The sequence below is a fragment of the Lemur catta genome, chromosome 14, assembly GCF_020740605.2.
Source record: "Lemur catta isolate mLemCat1 chromosome 14, mLemCat1.pri, whole genome shotgun sequence".
Taxonomy (NCBI): Eukaryota; Metazoa; Chordata; class Mammalia; order Primates; family Lemuridae; genus Lemur; species Lemur catta.
Genome location: NC_059141.1, coordinates 8244087 through 8263334, shown reverse-complemented (window position 1 = coordinate 8263334; position 19248 = coordinate 8244087). Strand labels below are relative to the sequence as shown.

Sequence of the window (19248 nt, the reverse complement as noted above, 5' to 3'; positions counted from 1 at the left end):
ATTCTAACATTAAACCGTGGAGTATTTGGATAAAAGCATTTTTTTCTTCCTACTCACCATCCTGAGTACAGGCTCCAAGAAGATTTATGATATTTTTGTGTTTTCCAATCATCTTCATCATCTCCATCTCTGACACCAGATCAGAAAGGTCTTTCTCGGTGGCATCATCTACGAACATTAGGTATATCACAAATCAGTTTGTACCCTTGAACTCACCGGCTGCCAATATTAGTTGCCCAAACTTAGTTAAAACAGCATGAAATTGAATCTCAGAACCAGAAAAGACTTTCCAAGTCATCTCATTTTATCAGTGAAGGGACAAAGGCCCAGACAGGTGTAGAACGCAGGCCTCCCTCTGATGCGAAGGGCTGGGTCCAGGGGGCACCCTGTGACTGTGTCCACAGTGTGCATGCATGTGTATTCTTAGCAGGTGAAAAGCCATGACTTCTAGTGGTTTCTCAAAGGGGGCTGCAACTCCTACCCTAAAAAAAGTTTCGTAAACTTCTGCTCTGTAATTTCCAGCAGGAATGGCACAGACACTACCTACACGGGCTCACAGGGAGCTTCTAGTAAGTGGCAAGACTCTTTTTCCCAAGAGTCCTGATAACTTGGTATGGAAAAACTCGGCTTACTTAAAAAAGATGAAATAGGACTATGGATGGGAACCACGTGGCAAAGAGCTTTTCAGCTTCACACACAAGGAAGAGCGACACGATTATGTGTGCAGAGTGTACACTGCCACAGATGGAGAAGGAAGCCTCCTGCCACACGCGAGGAGGAAGCCACACTTGTGGACACATGGCACAGGCTGTCCCCCTCTCCCCAGGCTCTTAGCCATCCACTGGCTATAAAAAAAGGACATGCCACAAGGCTCGGGGGCTAAGGTCCTTCCACATCCTGAAAAGAAGGCTGCCAGCCTTGGCACAGCTGGAGAAACAGAACCTCCCAGACTTCTTTCTGCAATACGCAGTCACTCTGAGCCCACTAACAAAACCAGAAGTTCTGCCAATAGAGACACAAAGCCAGGGACCTGCCTCTGTCGGTGACGCCACGATACCTTAGGTGAGAAAACAACAGTTCTTCTCCCTGGCATCAAGCCCCAAGGTGAGGAGCATCTCAAAACACCCTAGTTTTCCTTGGGAGCCATTCAGATCAATAACTTTAAAAATCAACATCGTTTTGACTATTTCCGGCCTGCTGTTTCCCCCGAGGGAAGGATGTGATGACCATCCCACGGGAACCCACGAAAGAGAGAAACAGGCTACCCCTGGAGCGCCCCCACGTGCCGGCGCCCACATCCAGGTCAGACCTCTCCGCCTGGGAACGTGGAAATGCTCCGCCGGGGTCCCCTGTCCAAGATCCCTACAATGGGATTTATAATGTGACCGTTCCCCATAACTCTTCTCATAAAAGAATACTGTGGGAGGAATAAGTTAATGGTTAAAAGTTCTTTAAGCTCCTAGGACACAGGCATGAGCAGGGTTGGAAGGTCAATGCAGAAATGCTCAGACTCCCACGAGCGCAGAACGACATTTCCATCTCAGGGTGGTTGTCACGTGTCCCGGGAGGCTCCGAATCAGCCCCACCACTGTTAGTTCCTTTTTCAGCTTCCAAGTGACTCTCCCAGACCAGTGTCATTTTTACTCTGCTCCTCACACAAAAGAGAAGGTGTTCTTCTCCCCAAGCCTCCGGGCCGCCTCCAAAATGCCCATTTCCCTTTACTTACAAGTTAGGGTTTGGCTCCCACTTCTCACGTCCTAACCCCCATCTAAATACAATCATACGAGAGTCGATATTTTCTAAGCACATAAACATAGAGAGAAAATGAACAATCACGGTCATCTAGAAGGGGAGAAAAGAAGAACTCCATGCGGGAGGCGACTGCTTTCTAGCAAAACTGGTTTTCTTTTTGATAAGTACACACAGCTCAAGATAAATCATCTGCCCAAGATGCTGATTTATACCAAACACTGCTCAACCTCCAGGTCAACTATGTGCTCTCTGACCCCCTGGCGTGATAGAGTTCACATGCCACAAAAGGAACATTCTTGATAAGACTCTCTCCCCTCCCGCCTCTCCACTCACCTTTCAACATCTTCACTGCCACGGTGACCGCCTCCTTGGCCTTATCTTTGTCGATCCCCACGGCTTCTGCCATGACCACTTGCCCGAAGCAGCCTTCCCCCAGGGGTTTGCCCAGCGTCAGCCTAAATGTGTAAATAGGGGATTAGCACACGGCATCTGGTGAGGGGTGCAGAGAGGAAAATTCCAGAACTAAATATAAAAATCTTTCAGCGGCTTGCAAAAGCACGGCGTATTTATCATATGGAACTAATGAGGCTCAGGGTACACACGCGCTCGAGTATTTTCTTAGTGACGTTTTAGAGAATGTCAATTACTAGTGGAACAGCTATTAAATTTCACATTTGTATTCTCGATTTATTTTCTTTATGGAAGGTATCCTTGCTAGTGAGGTGGTCAGCTTTGCCTAAGTGCCAACGATGAGCTTTTGATCTTGAGCCAATTAAATATTTGTAATTTAGAATGGCTCAAAGAAAAACGTTAAGGCTGTTCTCATTTTTTTTTTGTCCCTGTAAAGCGGGGACTTTAAAATTACTATTATTCAAATACCGATGGATTTTTATGGTCACATTCCTTGCCAAGTTACAGGATGTGAATCTTAAAAGCATTTCAAGGAATCTCTAATTTTTCACTGAAGAAAAAAGAAAATTCAAATAAATTAGGGGAGAATTTTTTTGGCATAAGTTTACAAGTCCTTATGAGCTACATATAATTAACAATGAAGGAAATCTAAAGTGAACACAACAGATTAAATTTCTAAGCGTAGAAGTTCTATGTACATGACACGAACAGCCACATATCGTCCTTAGATATTCCAGAAATCAACAGAATGGAGAAGGCTTTGGAATACTTGTGAGTATAGTTTTTTAACTTCAGCATAACACAGCAAAGTCCTGAGCTGCCATTAGTAAACAGTATCTACAGTAAGTACACAATGCTTTGAAAAGCTCAGCTTACCGGGGGGGGGGGGGGGGGGGGGGGGGGGGGGGGGGGGGGGGGGGGGCAGTGTATGCTATGCTGAGGTCATTTTGTTTCTTTCTATCAGAACTAAAATTAAATTTAACATCTTGGCAGAAAAATAAACATTTGCATTGGAAAAATGGCTAATTTATGTCCCAGTGCTCTGCTACTACAAGCATAACAATCCTTTCTTTGTATAACTTCTGCCTCCGATCTAATAAACTGCTTCTAAATAGCCCTTCATTCATTGGAAATCTGTTCCACCTACGTTTGTGCTAAGCGCTGTTTCGAAACGCTGAACACTCAGATTTTCCACACTCGGGGGTACCCCCGGGTGGGAGCTAAGAGGTCGGCACACACAGACTCCCACTGTTGACTGCAGTGTCTGTCACAGGTGGCAAAAAGTGAACCTAAAACTGTACTTTCTTAAAACATGATCACAATTCCCCCAATTCAATCACATCTACACAGGAATGTGCACATGAACTCACCCCTATAATCACACCAACTAGAGAGCTGGCAGGGTTCACAAGAAACACCCCTTTCTCTCTCCACATTCTACAGGTGAAGAAATCATTCTTTCTGTTTTCTCTGGTGCCTCACCAGCAAGTGTCCAATAAACATGTCTTGAGTGAATGAACGAATGTCTTTTTACTATAGTACACAAATAAGCTGGAAATTACTTCTAGTATTGCTCTGACTGAATGATGTCCATACAGTTACTCCATTCTAGCTTACGGTACACATTAGTGTGTCTACATCGGCTTTTAGGAAATAAAACTAAAAGGAAATAAAACTAGGAAATAAAACTAGGAGACAGGAACAGTTCCAACTGCACAGAGTTAATGCGAGGATGAAATGAGGGAAAAACCCAACAAAATGCTCAGTGCTGAGCCCGGTTAAGATTTGCTACCAACACCACAACTTTTTTTTCTTAGTGTCTTTAGAATCACTTGCAACCCAGATCCAAGAGAAGAAACAATGGCACCTCTCTCTGGATAACTTGGAGCATTAGGAACCCAGGGCCGTTCTGTATATAAGATACAGTCAGCCCTCCGTATCTATGGGCTCAGTATCCACGATTGGACCAACCACAGATCAAAAATATTAAAAACAACAATGTGAAGTCAGGTGATTCAAAGTTCCAAGTGCCACAAAAGCTACCTCTCCCTTCCAAATAGAGCTCGTCATATCTTGCTCATCTCTGGAAAAGCTTATCTTTGTGTGTCCAAATTTGTATATGTATATGCAAGAAGGGTATATTCAAGACTTCCCTAACATAATCCCAGGGAGCTCCTGCAGATGTCAAGACAAACAGGGTAGCTGTGTATAAGCAAGTCAAGAGGTTATTCCAGTGTATTTGGTGCAGAAATATAGTCAGCATTTCTACCTTCCATCACTTTCAGGCTGTTCAGACTCTAATTACTATAAGAAGTACCCCAGAAGTGAGCTGACAGCCCCTCAATGACTGCCACACTTTATTTCAGAAGGTGGGTCTGGGGGTTGGTCCCTGCCTAGAGGACAAGGGCTACCACTGACTCTGTGCCCAGCACAATGATCTTGCTGAGGTCTGCAGTTCAGAGCTCCTAGGTTACCAACATATGATGGAAATGGAAGGGAAATTTGCATGAGCCAAGAATCATGCGCAGTCCTGGGAGGTCTGTATCACAGCACTCATTTTATAGGAGTGAAGTTCAGAGAATCAGGTGACTCACTCAAGGTTGCCCAGCCACTGGCTGGCAGAGCCAGGACTCAAATCCTGCCCAACAGAGCCCAGAGCACGTGGACTTCAAGCCAGACCATGAGACACACAGCTCATAACAATGCCATCAACAAACCCCATGTGGCCATGCTTTGACCAAACATCTGATAATGACACCTCTGTATTATCCAATAATGAAAATATTATGGACCACAGGAATTAGATATGAAGTACCATAATTGAAGCTTTTCAGCCCAACATGACATTAATAACCATCAGAAAACAGCAACATTGGGTAACGATCCTTAAGGCAATTTATATTCTGCATCTAATTTCTACACAGAAATGAACTACGGAACAGTCACATTCTAGTAACCAAAAGTTAGAATGTCAGATCTGTTTTATAAATTGGATAATTCTATTTTTCTTCCATCTGACTGGGTGTCGAATTGCCTAGACACTTAAAAAATGACAACCAGTGCCATCTTCTCTGGAGACCAGAAAGGGCTTAGTAGCTCTGCTTTACAGGAGCTATTAAAAAAAAAGTCCATTCTCTTATTTTCTAGGAGTTGGTTATTTAGAAATACAATCTTCCTCATGTTGACATCATCAGAGCAAGACCTCTGCAGTTAAAGGTCGCAGCAAAAAAATGTTAATCTGATTACCCCATTTATAGCTGAGTCTCCCTTCTGGGAAAATGCCTAGTAGAAGTACTCACTTATCTCTTGGAAACTCCCATTTTGGGTCCTCCGGCAGTTCGTACTCAGAGACCCCCCGCCAGCATGGGGGTGTCCGCTGTTGAGGAGAGGCGTGTTGTTATCCTCACCAGCGGGGTGTTGGAGTTCATGGAGGAGCTGGACTCGGCAGAAACCTGGATACAAAATGCAAAGACCCTGATGTAATCCTGGCTCCACCAGAGAAGGCCGGAAGTCAGCCCAAACCCAGCCAGGAATACCGATTCTTAGAAAGGAAGGGGGTGGGGGCCGGCCGAAGTCATGAACCAAAATGAAAAAACGGGCTGGATTCCAATTCCTCAGTCCTCCCATCTATGCAGTACTAGATTTCATCCAAATTACATGTTCCTAAGATCAGGTTTTCAAATAAAATTCAAATAAAATGTCTGATCAAAATATGTCTTCTTTCTGTCCTAATTCCTCCAAATAGTCCCCTTGAGGACATGCAGACAGCTCTAAGTTCATTACCGCTTTTTTACTTATACCTGTACCTGTACTGGAGCCCCCCGGATAACCAATCTCCTCTTAGACCTGCTCAGAGCATGGATCAATGCCACGTGCTTATGAAATTCATGACAACTTTTAGGAAGTCAGCTCTTCAGTGTTTCCTCTGTCTTTTGAAATGTAAAGCAGAGTATCTCTAGGGAAGGGGTCTAGGATTTGGATATGAAAGACATTCCAGTAGCTTTGAGTCCCTTTATTCAAGGTAACCCAAGACCCTGGCATTGGGGGCCGCGTGGTTTCTCCCCAGTCCTTCTGGAGACGGATGTGCTGATGCCAAACCATTCCGTGAATGGTAAAAGTCAGACTAGCAATGACACATTACAGGCCCTGAATGGCCAAGACTCGGCAAATTCTGCAGCCAGGACACTCTCTACATGGCCGGTAGCATAGCCCCCCCCCCCCCCCCCCCCCCCCCCTTTCATCACTGGACACCAGAGTTCCCCAAATTCCACTATCAGGGTACACGATGTGCTGTAATCAGTGAAGATGGGGAACCGACTGGGCAATCACTGGGGCCGCGGTTCTGGATGACCAGAATGCCCTGCAGGCAGAAGCAGGTCCAAGCTCCTGCACCTTGTCCCTGAAAGTCACTGCCCTCATCAGTGAAGCTTACGGAATAGGATGTGGGGAGGCAGCCTTCCCACAGCGAGGTGTGAGAACACAGGAATTTAAAAAGTTTCTGGAAGGATATATAAGAGACTTAGCAGTGGTCACCTTTGGGGAGAAAGATTAAGGGTTGGGAGATGGGGTAGAAAATGTGTTTTATTTCAGAACTTTCTAGACCATTTGGATTTTATTACCATGTATACGAATTCCTTTTATGTTTTAGAAGTAGTACTTTCTTTAACGAAAATATTTTTTAGAATAATAAGGATCTGAAGTGAGGCAATGAACAAGGGGAAAAGAAAACGAAGGGCATCTGCTTGAATATACTGACTTCTAAAACAGGTTAGAAATTACAAGATCGTTGCTCTCGGCCCTTCCTTCTGCTACCAGGCTGGGTTTTGTGGCTCCTCTGCATCCCACCAGTGTGGGTGCCCCCTTGAGTACGCATAGCCAAGCAGCCAACCCTGGTGCTGCCCTCCCCTGTAAGTGTGCACGACGGGAGACCCCACGTTGGGTGGGCTGCACCCCAACCAACCGCACCAACGTGGGGCTGTGCAGTCAGACCGTCGGGGTCCACGTCCTGGTTTCAACACGGGATGCCACTTAACTTTCCTAAGCCCGATTTTCTTCATCTGTTAAAAAGGAGACAGGAACAGTTCCAACTGCACAGCGTTAATGTGAGGATGAAATGAGGGAAAAACCCAACAAAATGCTCAGTGCTGAGCCCGGTTAAGATTTGCTACCAACACCACAACTTTTTTTTCTTAGTGTCTTTAGAATCACTTGCAACCCAGATCCAAGAGAAGAAACAATGGCACCTCTCTCTGGATAACTTGGAGCATTAGGAACCCAGGGCCGTTCTGTATATAAGATACAGTCGGCCCTCTGTATCTATGGGCTCAGTATCCACGATTGGACCAACCACAGATCAAAAATATTAAAAACAAAAAATAACAATACAACAATAAAAAACAATATAAATAAAAATAAAGTGTAACAACTATTTGCATAGCATTTACAGTGTACTAGGTATTATAAGCTAGAGATGATTTAAAGCATGCAGGAGGATATGCGTAGGTTATACGCAAATACTACACCACTACATACAAGGGACTAGAGCACCCATGGATTTCAGTATCTGCAGAGATCCCAGAACTGAGCCCCCATGGGTATTGAGGAATGACTGTACTGTCAAACTGTGGGCACCAAGAAAGGAAACCCAGTGACAATAAGGGCTGACTGCAGAAGAGGACATACTTCTAAGGGACACATCTGATTTGGAAGACCAGGCCCTCTGCTCACAGCCGGCAGGGCTGGGGCTCCAGCAAGCTAGAAATAAAGAATCCTGGAGCTGGGGGGACAGTGTCTCAGCGGGAAGGAAGTTGGAGGGTAAGAAGGTTCTAATGACAAATGTGGCTTAGGGGCTACTTCAGAACAGGAAAATTTAACATGCAGTCTGAAGTTAACTGCTCTGTAGCTAACCTGTGACCCAAAAGGAATCTGCGTCCACAAACCCGTGGCACCTTTCCCCAAACAGAGCGTCCGATCTCAACAAGAGTTGAATGTGACAGATTTTAAAATAGAACACCTACAAACAAATAAAATGGAAAACCAGTACAAATTTTGCTTTCATTATTATTAAAATTTAAAAAGGATGTTTATAAAAAAAGGACCACTTATGGGAATTTGATTCAGATGAAGTATAGAGATTCAGATTATATGTACAAATCTGGAAAATACTTTTGTAAAAACACAAGGTGGGGGAGGGGGAAGGTAAGAAAATGCCCAAAGTATAAGAATTTGATTGCTCTGTCTGCTGAAGTACATGTATATCTTAATTTTACCTCCATGCATTTTTACTATGCTTTTAAAATCCCCTCTGGGACCGTAAAATACGACTGGCTTTCTCTTCACTGCCTTCTACTCCAAGCGCGAAGCTGTGTCGGGGGCTTGGCGCCCTCCCTGCAGGGACACCCAGGGAACACCACGCTCCCCGGGAACTTCTCTTCTCCGAGTCAGACCCTCCAGCAATTCTCACTGCCCACCTCTGGTATCCTTCTGCTTCCGCACTATTAGATTATCATCTTTTTTTATTTTGCACAAAATCATAATCTTCGCTATCAGATATTCTTCAATTCCTACCTAGAAACTTCAATTCTGGAGTTTCCTTTCTAATTATAATAATTCAAAGATATTCCATCTTCGTGATAAGTAAGTTACTTATGATCAATGCTAACACTCCAATAAACTGTTTTCCCACTCCCAAATCTTGGCAGGCATTTTTTTTTTTTTAAAGCACGTATTTTTTACGATCTCTAATTCAGCTTCCTCACTTTCTGGAATCTCTTTACCATGTGCCATAAATCAAGCTTTTAACTAAATGTGCTTTTCGTATATTTCCATAGCACAAGAGATTAAGTGAGGAAGTGGTTTTTTTCTTTTCTTTTTAAAGGGCCACCAAGAAATAATATTATCTCTTTATACTAGATTAAATTTATCAATTCGAGGGGATCTCACCGTGAACAGAGCAGGGATGCTATAGGGGAGGGATGATTAATATTTGTGTGTTTTCACCTGAGGACTGACCAACGCCCTTGGACCTCGGGCTGCCAAAGAAACGCTGCCTCGTAGGCTGCGACCACCTTCCCAAACCAGAACTCGAGGTCCAGGGGTGAGCAGTTATGATCTAAGCCTTGCGCAGTACTATGCTTTCACCACCTTAAGCTGGGTGACTAAGATAACACGTAAAGGGGTTTCTAAGGTTGCATGTTTTTTCCTCCATAAGAAAATTTAGGTAATGAGGTGAGGCAGTTTATCTATCAGGCACTCACTTTTCTCCCTGAACAAATCTCCGCCTCACCAAGCCCCTGCCCCAGACTGTGTGAGTAAACCCATCAGAGCAATGGCACGCCAGTCCCGACCGGCTGGTTCTACCTGGAAGATCTACCTGGTCGCATCAGGCAGAATCCAGGTCAGCTCAGCCAAACCGTCGTGCCTTGTGCAGGCTGAGAGGAGAGAAAGGAGAAGAGCATGCGGGGCAGGGGAGGGTGAGGTGCCACGTGAAAGGGCAGATTCCAGCTCAGCCATCCGTGACCACTCTCTGTTCGCCCAAATGTTTTCTGGAATCACAGAGGCTTTCTTAGACCACCTGACTGAGCAAGAACAGAGAAAATTCCAAGATTGTGACGCTCAGCTGCCAGGTGGGAAATGAGCTTCTGGAAGCAGAAGTCCCCTTCACGGAATTCAGTGTGTTTAAGGATCACTAATACTCGGTGGAGAACTGGCTCCTGGCACCCAGGAGCCCTTCATCTTCCTCCTTGAAGATCCTCAGGAACATGCCATTTGCCTCGAAGGTATCGTTACAAAAGATGACCTTGAGTGCCCTTGATTTTTATCTGGTTTGCCGTCTACCTGTACCCGCAACAGGGAGGGTGAAACTGAAGTCTGAGAAAAAATACCCTACAGCCCCTCCTGAGATGCTGGTGGCAGTGGGAGAGGGCATGAGCTGCAGGGAGACAATTCATCTGACGGAGCCAATCGTAGATGGTTAAATCTCCATCCTACCTTATGGGAGCCTCAGGGCCCTGAGAAAGAACCTGATATGTTCACTGAGAACCTGATTCGACGAACCCAGCAACACCGTGCATCTCCTGAACAAGCATCCTCGGTCCCCTCTGCACCCTTCCTATGCCTGCCCCACCCCCACCACCCAATACTGTGTGGAAAGAAAACATGGAAAGTGGTGCCCCCGCCCTTAACTCATAGATGCGCAAAGACTGCTGCCCAACGGCCAAGGGCTGCCCAGCACCCCGTGCAAGAACCAACACGCTCACACAGATGCTCTTCTCTGGGTCGGCCGCTGCTGGTCTCATGTAAAATGCTGAGCACCAAAGGCGTGGGAACAAGTGAGCAAGTGCCCAGCACGATGTCCGAGCCCTGACACCAAACATGGGATGAGCCCCTGTCAAAGGAAACAGGGAGATACCACATGCCACCGCTTCCTCCCTCACCCAAAAGATGCTTCTCCTTCTCCAAGCAAAGTACATAAAAAAATCTCAAAAAATTCAGTTACTAAAAAAATGACTGCAAGAAATTTCTTCATTGGTACTGGAAAAAAATATTTTTGCTCAAAAGAAAAACAAACTGAAATATCTGTCTTACTCCAGTAACTCCACTGCAAAGTGATAAATGTCAAGAAGGAAAAACTCATCAGAGGAGCAAAAAACCAACTTTTCTTGTTCTAAAAAGAGAACAATGAGGGATTGAGAGAGTTGAGTGAGATGGGGGGTGCTGAGGGAGGGGCACAGGTCGGGCCAGGAGGACACTGAATGCCACCTGTGTCACAGGGCTGGCTGGGCCAACACAGCACAGAAGAGTGGCCTTGTAAATGCCTAGAAGCAACCCATCCTCGACACATCTGATCACAGGCTCACCTGTCTCCAGGTATAGGCACGTGTGGCATCCCTGTGGTATTTGCTCTGTCATCAACAAATCTGTGGGCCTTTCTGGGGCTTTTAACCCTCTTCTATCCAGACACTCAACAGGCACCTCCTCCACCGAAGGGACTGTGCTTATTGACCAAGACTGTGAAGACCCACTATGGGCCCCGTTCTGCACCCATGTGAAGAGCTGAGGTGTGTCGATCTTCCCCCAGTGAAATTAATCTCCCAGAGCTTTATTTTTCTGCGGGGATTGGTATTTGCCCACTTTCCTCAGCTTCTCTTATATACCTTGACCCCACTGAACACAAGGCAATGACATTTCCAATAAAGGCCCCCAAAGAACCGTGGAGCCACTAGCTAACACGACAGGCCACGGAACCTGGTTTAGCCCAAACACATGGTAAATTACGATGAATCAAATGAAAGAGGGAAGAAAAACAGGAAGGAACCCCACTGCTCCCTCTGCTTACACAGGGAGGCTGAGAAAAATGACCAACTTTGGTGGAGAACGATGAGGAGGAAAAACCAGTTGAGAAAGGAAAGAGAAAGGAAAACACAACGACTACGCCTGAGTTAAAGAGATTTTAAGGGCATCTGCCTCTTTTGTATTAAGTAAAAAGAAGAGCAGTGTAACGGTTGCAGAAAAAAGATGATGAAGTAACTAAGGGACAATGGCCGAACTACACCAAATTAACGGGTTTCTGCCCCAAGGCAACATTTTTCCCTATTAAAAAAAAAAACTACTAGACATGGGAAAACCACTCCCTTTTGTCAGCTCCTCAAGTCAGATTCTTAAGATGGTGGCTGTAAGGATGGCCCAGGGGTAACTGGTAAGGTGGGAGGGGAAGGATGGGGTGGCTACTCCACCTGAAGGCCACAGCACCATCTGGCCATGTACGAGATATCTTAGGACTGGACTCTCACTCTCCCCGAAACTGGTCAGGCAGCTGGCCCCATCATTGCTTCCCTGGCCCCAAGAATGACAGTGGTGTCACTCAAAGTTACAACAGCTTTCTTGGTGGCAGAAGTGACCCAAGCAGCCCCTTTCCTTCCTTGTTTAGCACAATTTAGTCATTTGCCTGTACTTGACACACATTCCAAATTCTATCCTCAGCCTCCACAAAGAAAGACCTGCTTGAAACATGGCTTCAAAGAAGTTAACAAGGACCCATTCAGCCAGGAGTTTGGAGCCGGGTTGAGAACAGCCCGACCTGTGCCAAGCCTGCTGCTGACCAACTGGTTCCTAATCCTTCCTAATACCTTGTCCAGAAGGTGACATTGCTACCTGAAGTCCCAGGAGAGGCAGGGCTGGGATTAACCCAGAGTTTCTCAAAGTGCATTTTAGAATCACCTGGGGACTTGTTTAAAATGCAGATTCCTGGCCCCATCCAAGAATCTCTGGGGCTGAGACTAAGGAATCTGCAACTTTAACAAGTGCCTCATAAATTCTACTAACATACACACTGAAATAGAGCCAGAGAGTTAGCCATTTTACTTGCTATTTCAAAAAGAAGGCCTTTATCGGAACCAAGTTCCAAATGCTCTTATAACCACATTGCATTCACGTCTGCCTTTCTCTTACCTCTTCATGAACAAGCAGGAAACAGTCAAAGCATTTCCTGTCCCACCCACCTTTGCAGGGCTTTGGTTTACGGCAGAAGTGGAGGCTCTATCTTGCCCCATCTCTCAAACCAATCAGAAGGTACACACAAGCAAAAAGTACCCACCAAAGACCAAGCTCAAGCTTAAAAACAATCTGTTGCTGGTTCGATAAAAAATCATTCTACCACTGAATCCGCAGCCACACGTGTGAACTACTAACAACATAATATATGCATATGATTCTATTTTAAGAAGCAGAGGGGTTAAGCCAAAATTCAGTGTAGAAAGACATTGTGCACCACTTTAAATCAAGCAGTAGGTCAGATGCACCCCCATACATAGGTTTCTGATGTTGACTTTAAAAATAAGCCAAAGAGAACTAGAGTCTCTTTCCTACTAGTGGCATAAGCCCCATGAGAATAATTCATGCCTATCTCAAAAAAGGTATTAAATCACAGGAGACATACGAGGCCTACACTTAGAAGAGGCCACTATACTTGAGTTGTGTCAAATGCACAGTGGAAATTGCCCCCAGAGTAATTTTCAGTCCTGCCAATTAGCGCCCTGACTCTCAAAAACATTATTGTCCTTTCTTGCCCTTCGAACTAGACCCTGCTCATCCCAGCCATGCACCACAATGAGGCTCTCCAAGCTCAAAACACCAATTGGGCGACCACCAAGTGGCACGACGGACCCACCCACACGTTGAAGCTCACGGAATGAGATGGCATCAAAGCAGAGGAAGAGATCCAAGAGCTGGCTGGGTCATGGGGCAGGAGTAAAGTTCTTTAAACTCTTTATCTACTTTCTGTTACCTGTCTCCGCAGGGGGATGCGCTTGGTCAGCTTGTGCACAGCTGGCTGGCTGCTGAAGTCCGGCTTCTTCGCCGTGGTCTTCATGCGGCACAGGATGACTGTGACCACCATGCAGGCGATTAAGAAGACCCCTATGCAGTAAATGGCTATCTCCAGGTAGTCTGGGGAGGCTGTGATCTCCTTTTCTCTTATGGGAGCTAGATTGCAGTCACACGGGAGGAAGAGATAAGCAGGCCACATCGTTAGTGCAACACATTGACGCATCACAGCATCACCGAAGGAATCAAAAGGCGATGACCATTCTCAAGGCAAGGTGGGCGTCCCACAAACTCAACGCTGCAGAGTGGCACGGGCCATGGCCTGCCGGGGCCCAAGTGAAAATGACTCACCAAGGGTTCCTCATTTTACCACGAGGGCCCAGGAGATCATTGTCTCCAGCCCAGTGGGCACCTACAGTCTGGTGAATGGCTGCCACCAAGTTACAAATGGCAGGCCACAAGGCCACCTTCTGTTAGACATTTGGGCAGGGAGGACAACCAGCTTTCATGATGATCTCTGAACACAAATAACTGAAAAATTCTTAAATGTCCACAATGCCCACTTTTGTTTCTAAGGAGACAGTGACAATGCTTCAGTCTTATGTGGGCAGGCTCTTCCAAAGGACGACTCGATAAGATCTACCCCAGATGCACAAAATTCCACATGACATAAATATTCATCTAGAAAGCTGGTCTGAAAACGTTTTGGTGAGTTCCTTAATACAGTACAGCATATTATTCAATTAAACAAATCAATGCATTGAATACATAAGACTGAATTGGTTATAGTATAAAATCATTAGGTCCACAATATATAAAGTTTATAATATTCCTTAATAATCATTTAAATTTTTGTGTATCTGCTTATACGGATACATCACTTCAACTTTCTTGAAGAAAAAATATAAACGGTAACTGCACGTGAGTCTACATATAATTATGTAATTTAGGACATTCTTATGTCAACTTCGATGTCTGTCCTCTCCTTGTCCTCAACAATCAATCTACAAGCAGTGTATTTCCAAACGGTATTTTTCTCAAACTGCATTCTTAGTTACTGTGCTAGTACTGTCAGGCAAACCGGTTAAGAAGTGCCAACGAGGCACTCACAGAATGCAGTACTGCAAGTCAAAGCAAGCGCCACATAAGAGGCATCTCATTGTTTCAAAGCAAATGTTCACAGAGCAGATTCATAACAAAAGGAAAAATGGATGCAATGGTATTATTTAAAGCTTGTATGTTTTATTCAGAAAAATACTTGCAAGATAGTCAAAACTCTCAGCAGCAACAGCACAAAATGAAACGATCAATTTATTTTTACTAGATACAAAATAAGCATGCAGGTAGGCACTGTACGCTAAAAATAAGGAATTAATAACTGGAGTGGAACATCATAGGCTAGCAGATCACAGTCTACGCAGTTTCACAAAGGCAATGACAAAAAGGCAGATGCATCAGAAAGGACAGCATTTAACAAGACAGTTTCACTAGAATGGAGATGTCAGTTAAATATTCAGACAGCAGCAATGTTTAGGCAACAGGGCTTCACTGATGTTTATTTCTCTGGAAGGCAGAAATAACATCAAGCCCAAGATGGCAAGAGCATGCTTTGCAATAAAAGCAAACAAGAGTCCATTCTACGGCAACATGCAACAAGCCACCGATCCCCCGAGGTAGGTAACACACTGCTTCTGTGCCCCCAGCGATCAGAGGTACTTGTCCCCGGGCGCCTCACTAGACACCCTTCTATTCACATCTCATTAAAAATACAAAGTGGGACGGAAGTGATAAAAACGCATGGGATTTTTGTAAAATGGAATTTGAAATGAGAAAAAAATTACTTTGAATTTCACAAAGTAATTTCTACTTCTTCCTTAAGAGAAAGGGGGATGGGCTAATTTATACACTGGCTCAATGACTCACTAGAAATATAAGATCCCTTTAGGTTTTAAGGGTGAAATTTTACTTGATCATAAATGTGAGTGTGGGATCTCATTGTAAATGAATTTCCAAGGCAATTTTCTTATCCCTGGGGGATAAATTTTAACACTTTTTTTTATCTTTATGCAAGGATAAAAGGGGCCATTTCTGCTAACAGAAGCTGTGTTAATTTTATAGCAATCAACCAAGAAAAGGGGAAAAAACCCAGAGAGAAAGAGCAGTATGTACCTGGCAGAACTGTCAACCATGCAGAGTGAAAGGATATCCCAATAGAATTACCCGCCAAGCACGTATACTCCCCCGCATCCTCAAAAGTTACATTCCGAATATAGAGAACCTCAATCTCTTTGTCCGTGGTGTTAACACCGGCGGCCTAGAAAACAAGGGAAGCGAGAGAACAGGCTAGACACAGGAATGATTGTGGAAGGGGCCACGGAACCACGAGGTGTCACCCCACGGGGCTCGCTCCAGGGGGTGCTGGCCACCGGGAGATTCCGACTGCAGCCCATCCACAAAGCCCACAACCAAGAGACATTGAGCGACACTGACCAGCTCACCTCCGCAGGCCCGTCACCACACCGGCGTCACCACCTAGACATGCACGCGATCAAACGCATGGAAAAATCAACCCACAGAGGCCTATTCTCTTGGCCTGTGCTTTGGTTTGGATGGTGGGGGGTGTGGGGGGAGTTTCCAAAACTGTAGAGCTCAAAAGGCCAAGCTGAGGTCTGGTCCTGTGGGCTGCAGGCTCCTGCCTCAGGAAATGGACGAATCTATCCAAACTGCTCTGTTGGGAAGCAGAATGCTGCCGGGAAGCCCAGGTGGACGGACACCTCCCATGGCCTCCTGGCCCCGCGGACACCAACCACGGTGGAAGGCTGTCTTGGTGACCAGCTCTGGCTATTTTTACTTTTGCAAAACCATCTTGCCTTACACGGCATTGAAAAAAAAAATGGAAGAAAGTGTGATCTTGGCAACAAAAAAGTTAGGCTTTTTCTTCTTTTTTAATATAAACATTTGAATATGAGTCAGACAGACAAAGTCAACTTTCTGCCTTCAATGGGATCCAGTCGTACAGTCATTCGGGAAGATGAACTCCCCTCAGATTTGGGGTAGCAAGGTCAAGGACAGCATCTCATGAGGATCAGGTATGCAAACAAAGAAATGATGCTTTGTTGCACAAATCAGATCATGCCAGTATGTCTCTAAAATCCTGGGGTAGAAGGAGATATGAATTCTGCCGATATTCAAAGGCCGCAAATTTAATGGGCATGTAGGTGTGTGTTTAAAATGATGCTAATGTGCAGTAATGATGGGAAAAGTGCAGGCCAAACAAGACAAACCAGAAGGAACAACTTGAAAACTGGGTGGGGGTGGAGGGTAATCTTTAGAAGAAATTAGAGCAAGCACTTTGAACATTGTGGGCATTTTTCCATGGCTACTGGCATTATACCAGCTGCATCACCGAAGAAAGATTATCATAAATATACCAAGGCCACAAGAGTTAGCCTATAAGCTGCCTGCAGTCTCCCAAAGCACCAAGTCTTTTCAGCTTCTATATCCAGCTTTCTTTTTTAAAAAAAGACAAAAACAAAAACGTTGTTACCTTGCTGTTTTGGCAGCACAGTGAGCCAGGCAGACTGGTTGGCCTGCCCTATATAATTGGAGACCTTACATATATACTCCCCAGCGTCCGCCTCAGTCACATTGAACAGAGCCAGCACTTCTGCATTGGAACTATTTATCCCCGAGTGCTAGAACAGACACAGGAGAACAATATAACGGCCAACCAGGAAGGACTTAGCACTGTCTACGGTCCCACCACCAACACAACACAAGAAAACAACCTCCATTGTATCTAAACAGTGGCATTAAAGGGCTATGGGCCACGAAAAAATAAAACAAGTGGTGCACAAGGGAAAGGCCTGGCAGAGAAGGGTGAAAGTGACCAATGTGACCACTGGCCGGGGAATGGGTCGGCAGTTCCCCGGGGAAGAAGGGTCATCTTTCTCCAACTTTTTTGGTTCTTGGTACTGTCAGCTGGCGAGAACACCTCATTAGTTGAGCGTTCTTAGTTGAGCCACTTATGGATCTTTTGGAAAAAATGTTCTTTTTAAGAATGTTCTCCATGAGCAACTAAATGCGGGAGACATTAACAGGCAGGGAGCTACGAACTAGCTGTTCAGACTTGGCTGCCACTTGCTGTCACCCTCCTGAAGAACAAGTTAGATCTAAAAAATAAAGACGCTGATGCTACAACAATGGGGGCTTGCAAAGGACCAAACAAAAAATACAAGGGGAAGGATATTTCCTCATTCAGCACTTCACTGGTACAGAAACATTTCCTAAAGCTTACTGTTGAAATCACGTGTCAGTGAATTTCAAAGGTTAAGGGATTTTTTGAAAAAGAAAATCTAAATTGTTTCTAATAGGTGGCTACTAAAATTGAATCCTAACATCATATTACTAGAAAACAATATCAGAGTGACAATAAACATTGGTACAACGTCTTGAGCTTATAAAGCTCTTTCCATCTGCTCCATCTGTTTATTCTGTACAACCACCCTGCTGGGGAGATAATATTGTGATCCCCACTTTTATAGACCTGCAGCTAAGCCTCAGTGTCTAAGATCTCAGGGCTGATAAAAAACTGCACTATTCTGTCTCCAAGTTTAGTAGTTCTTCCCTACTCCAGGGCTCCCTTCTGAAATGTTACTAGCAAGCCTAATCATCTGCTAATTCCTTAACATATTCTCTACTGGCCAGTCAAAAAAAGAGAATCCTCTTCTCTCAAATCCAACAGGAAATTAAAGAACCAGTGGCCAAACCCACTACAGAGACCCCAGTTGTGGGCACGTTCAGATTCAGAAAGTCCTCACCTTGAGAACCTTGAGGTAGGGCAGCCCGTCGGGCCCGTATTTACTGCCATTCTTTTCGACATGCTTGATCCACTGGATATGGGGCTGGGCATCGCTGTAAACTTTGCAGACGAACTCCACGTCACCTCCGACCACCGTGGAGGCATTTGCCGGCAGTCCAGCTTGGAGGATGGGCCGGTGTGGTGATCGCTCTGATGGAGAGAGGGAAGAAAGGAGGGGCAGGGATGGGAGAAGGAGAGGCCAATAAATAAGTCGTGTTGTCCAGAAGGCTGTCCGTGAACTCGAGCCAGGAAGGCCTCAAGTCTGCTGGCTGACTCCCTTGGAATAACACTGAGGCCCCGTGCAGAACAAAAATGACTTCAAAGGACACCGCTGGAACATGACTCTTGTGAAAAGAATACTTATTTTGGAAAATCGGGAAAAGAACGTATTATATCCAAGTTATTAATATTTTCTGTCCTTGGCCACCTAATGAGTAAGGGGAAGGATTTCACTTTGACAATCTAATAGACAAGTGGCAGGGGAACATGAGCCTCTCCACTTATTTCATTTGGGAAAATCTCAAAGACCCACCTCGATCATAAGCTTAACATCATGGGCAAGTGACAAGACTAACTTTAAGGTCACCTTAAATACTGAAAATGGCCCCTACAGGCACAGTGTCTCCCGATACATTTCTAAGATGCTCCGTGAAGCCATCCATCCCTTGTTCACAAAATTAAATTAAAAGCTGAAGCCCAAAGTTATGAACAGATCATGCTAACAATGGGGTTCATCTCTTTATAATGGAATTTTCTCCATTCATTTATTCTTTATTCACCCATTCATTTCTTTGATAAACATCAAGTGTTACTCTACGCCAGGTATTCACTAGACGAACAAGTACACATTCCTTTGCATGTTAAGCACTATTCACAATAGCCAAGATTTAGAAATACCCTAA

At 44.9% G+C, this 19248-nt stretch overlaps 1 protein-coding gene across 1 annotated transcript in view; it reads right to left on the bottom strand.

Moving 5' to 3' along the window:
• FGFR2 (fibroblast growth factor receptor 2) overlaps nucleotides 1-19248 on the bottom strand; it is a 100513-nt gene that overhangs the window by 16914 nt on the left and 64351 nt on the right. Inside the window, 7 exon segments of the mRNA XM_045569389.1 lie at nucleotides 58-168; nucleotides 2086-2207; nucleotides 5463-5518; nucleotides 5520-5615; nucleotides 13448-13644; nucleotides 15706-15799; nucleotides 18306-18496. Coding sequence (XP_045425345.1) covers nucleotides 58-168; nucleotides 2086-2207; nucleotides 5463-5518; nucleotides 5520-5615; nucleotides 13448-13644; nucleotides 15706-15799; nucleotides 18306-18496 — 867 coding nt within the window.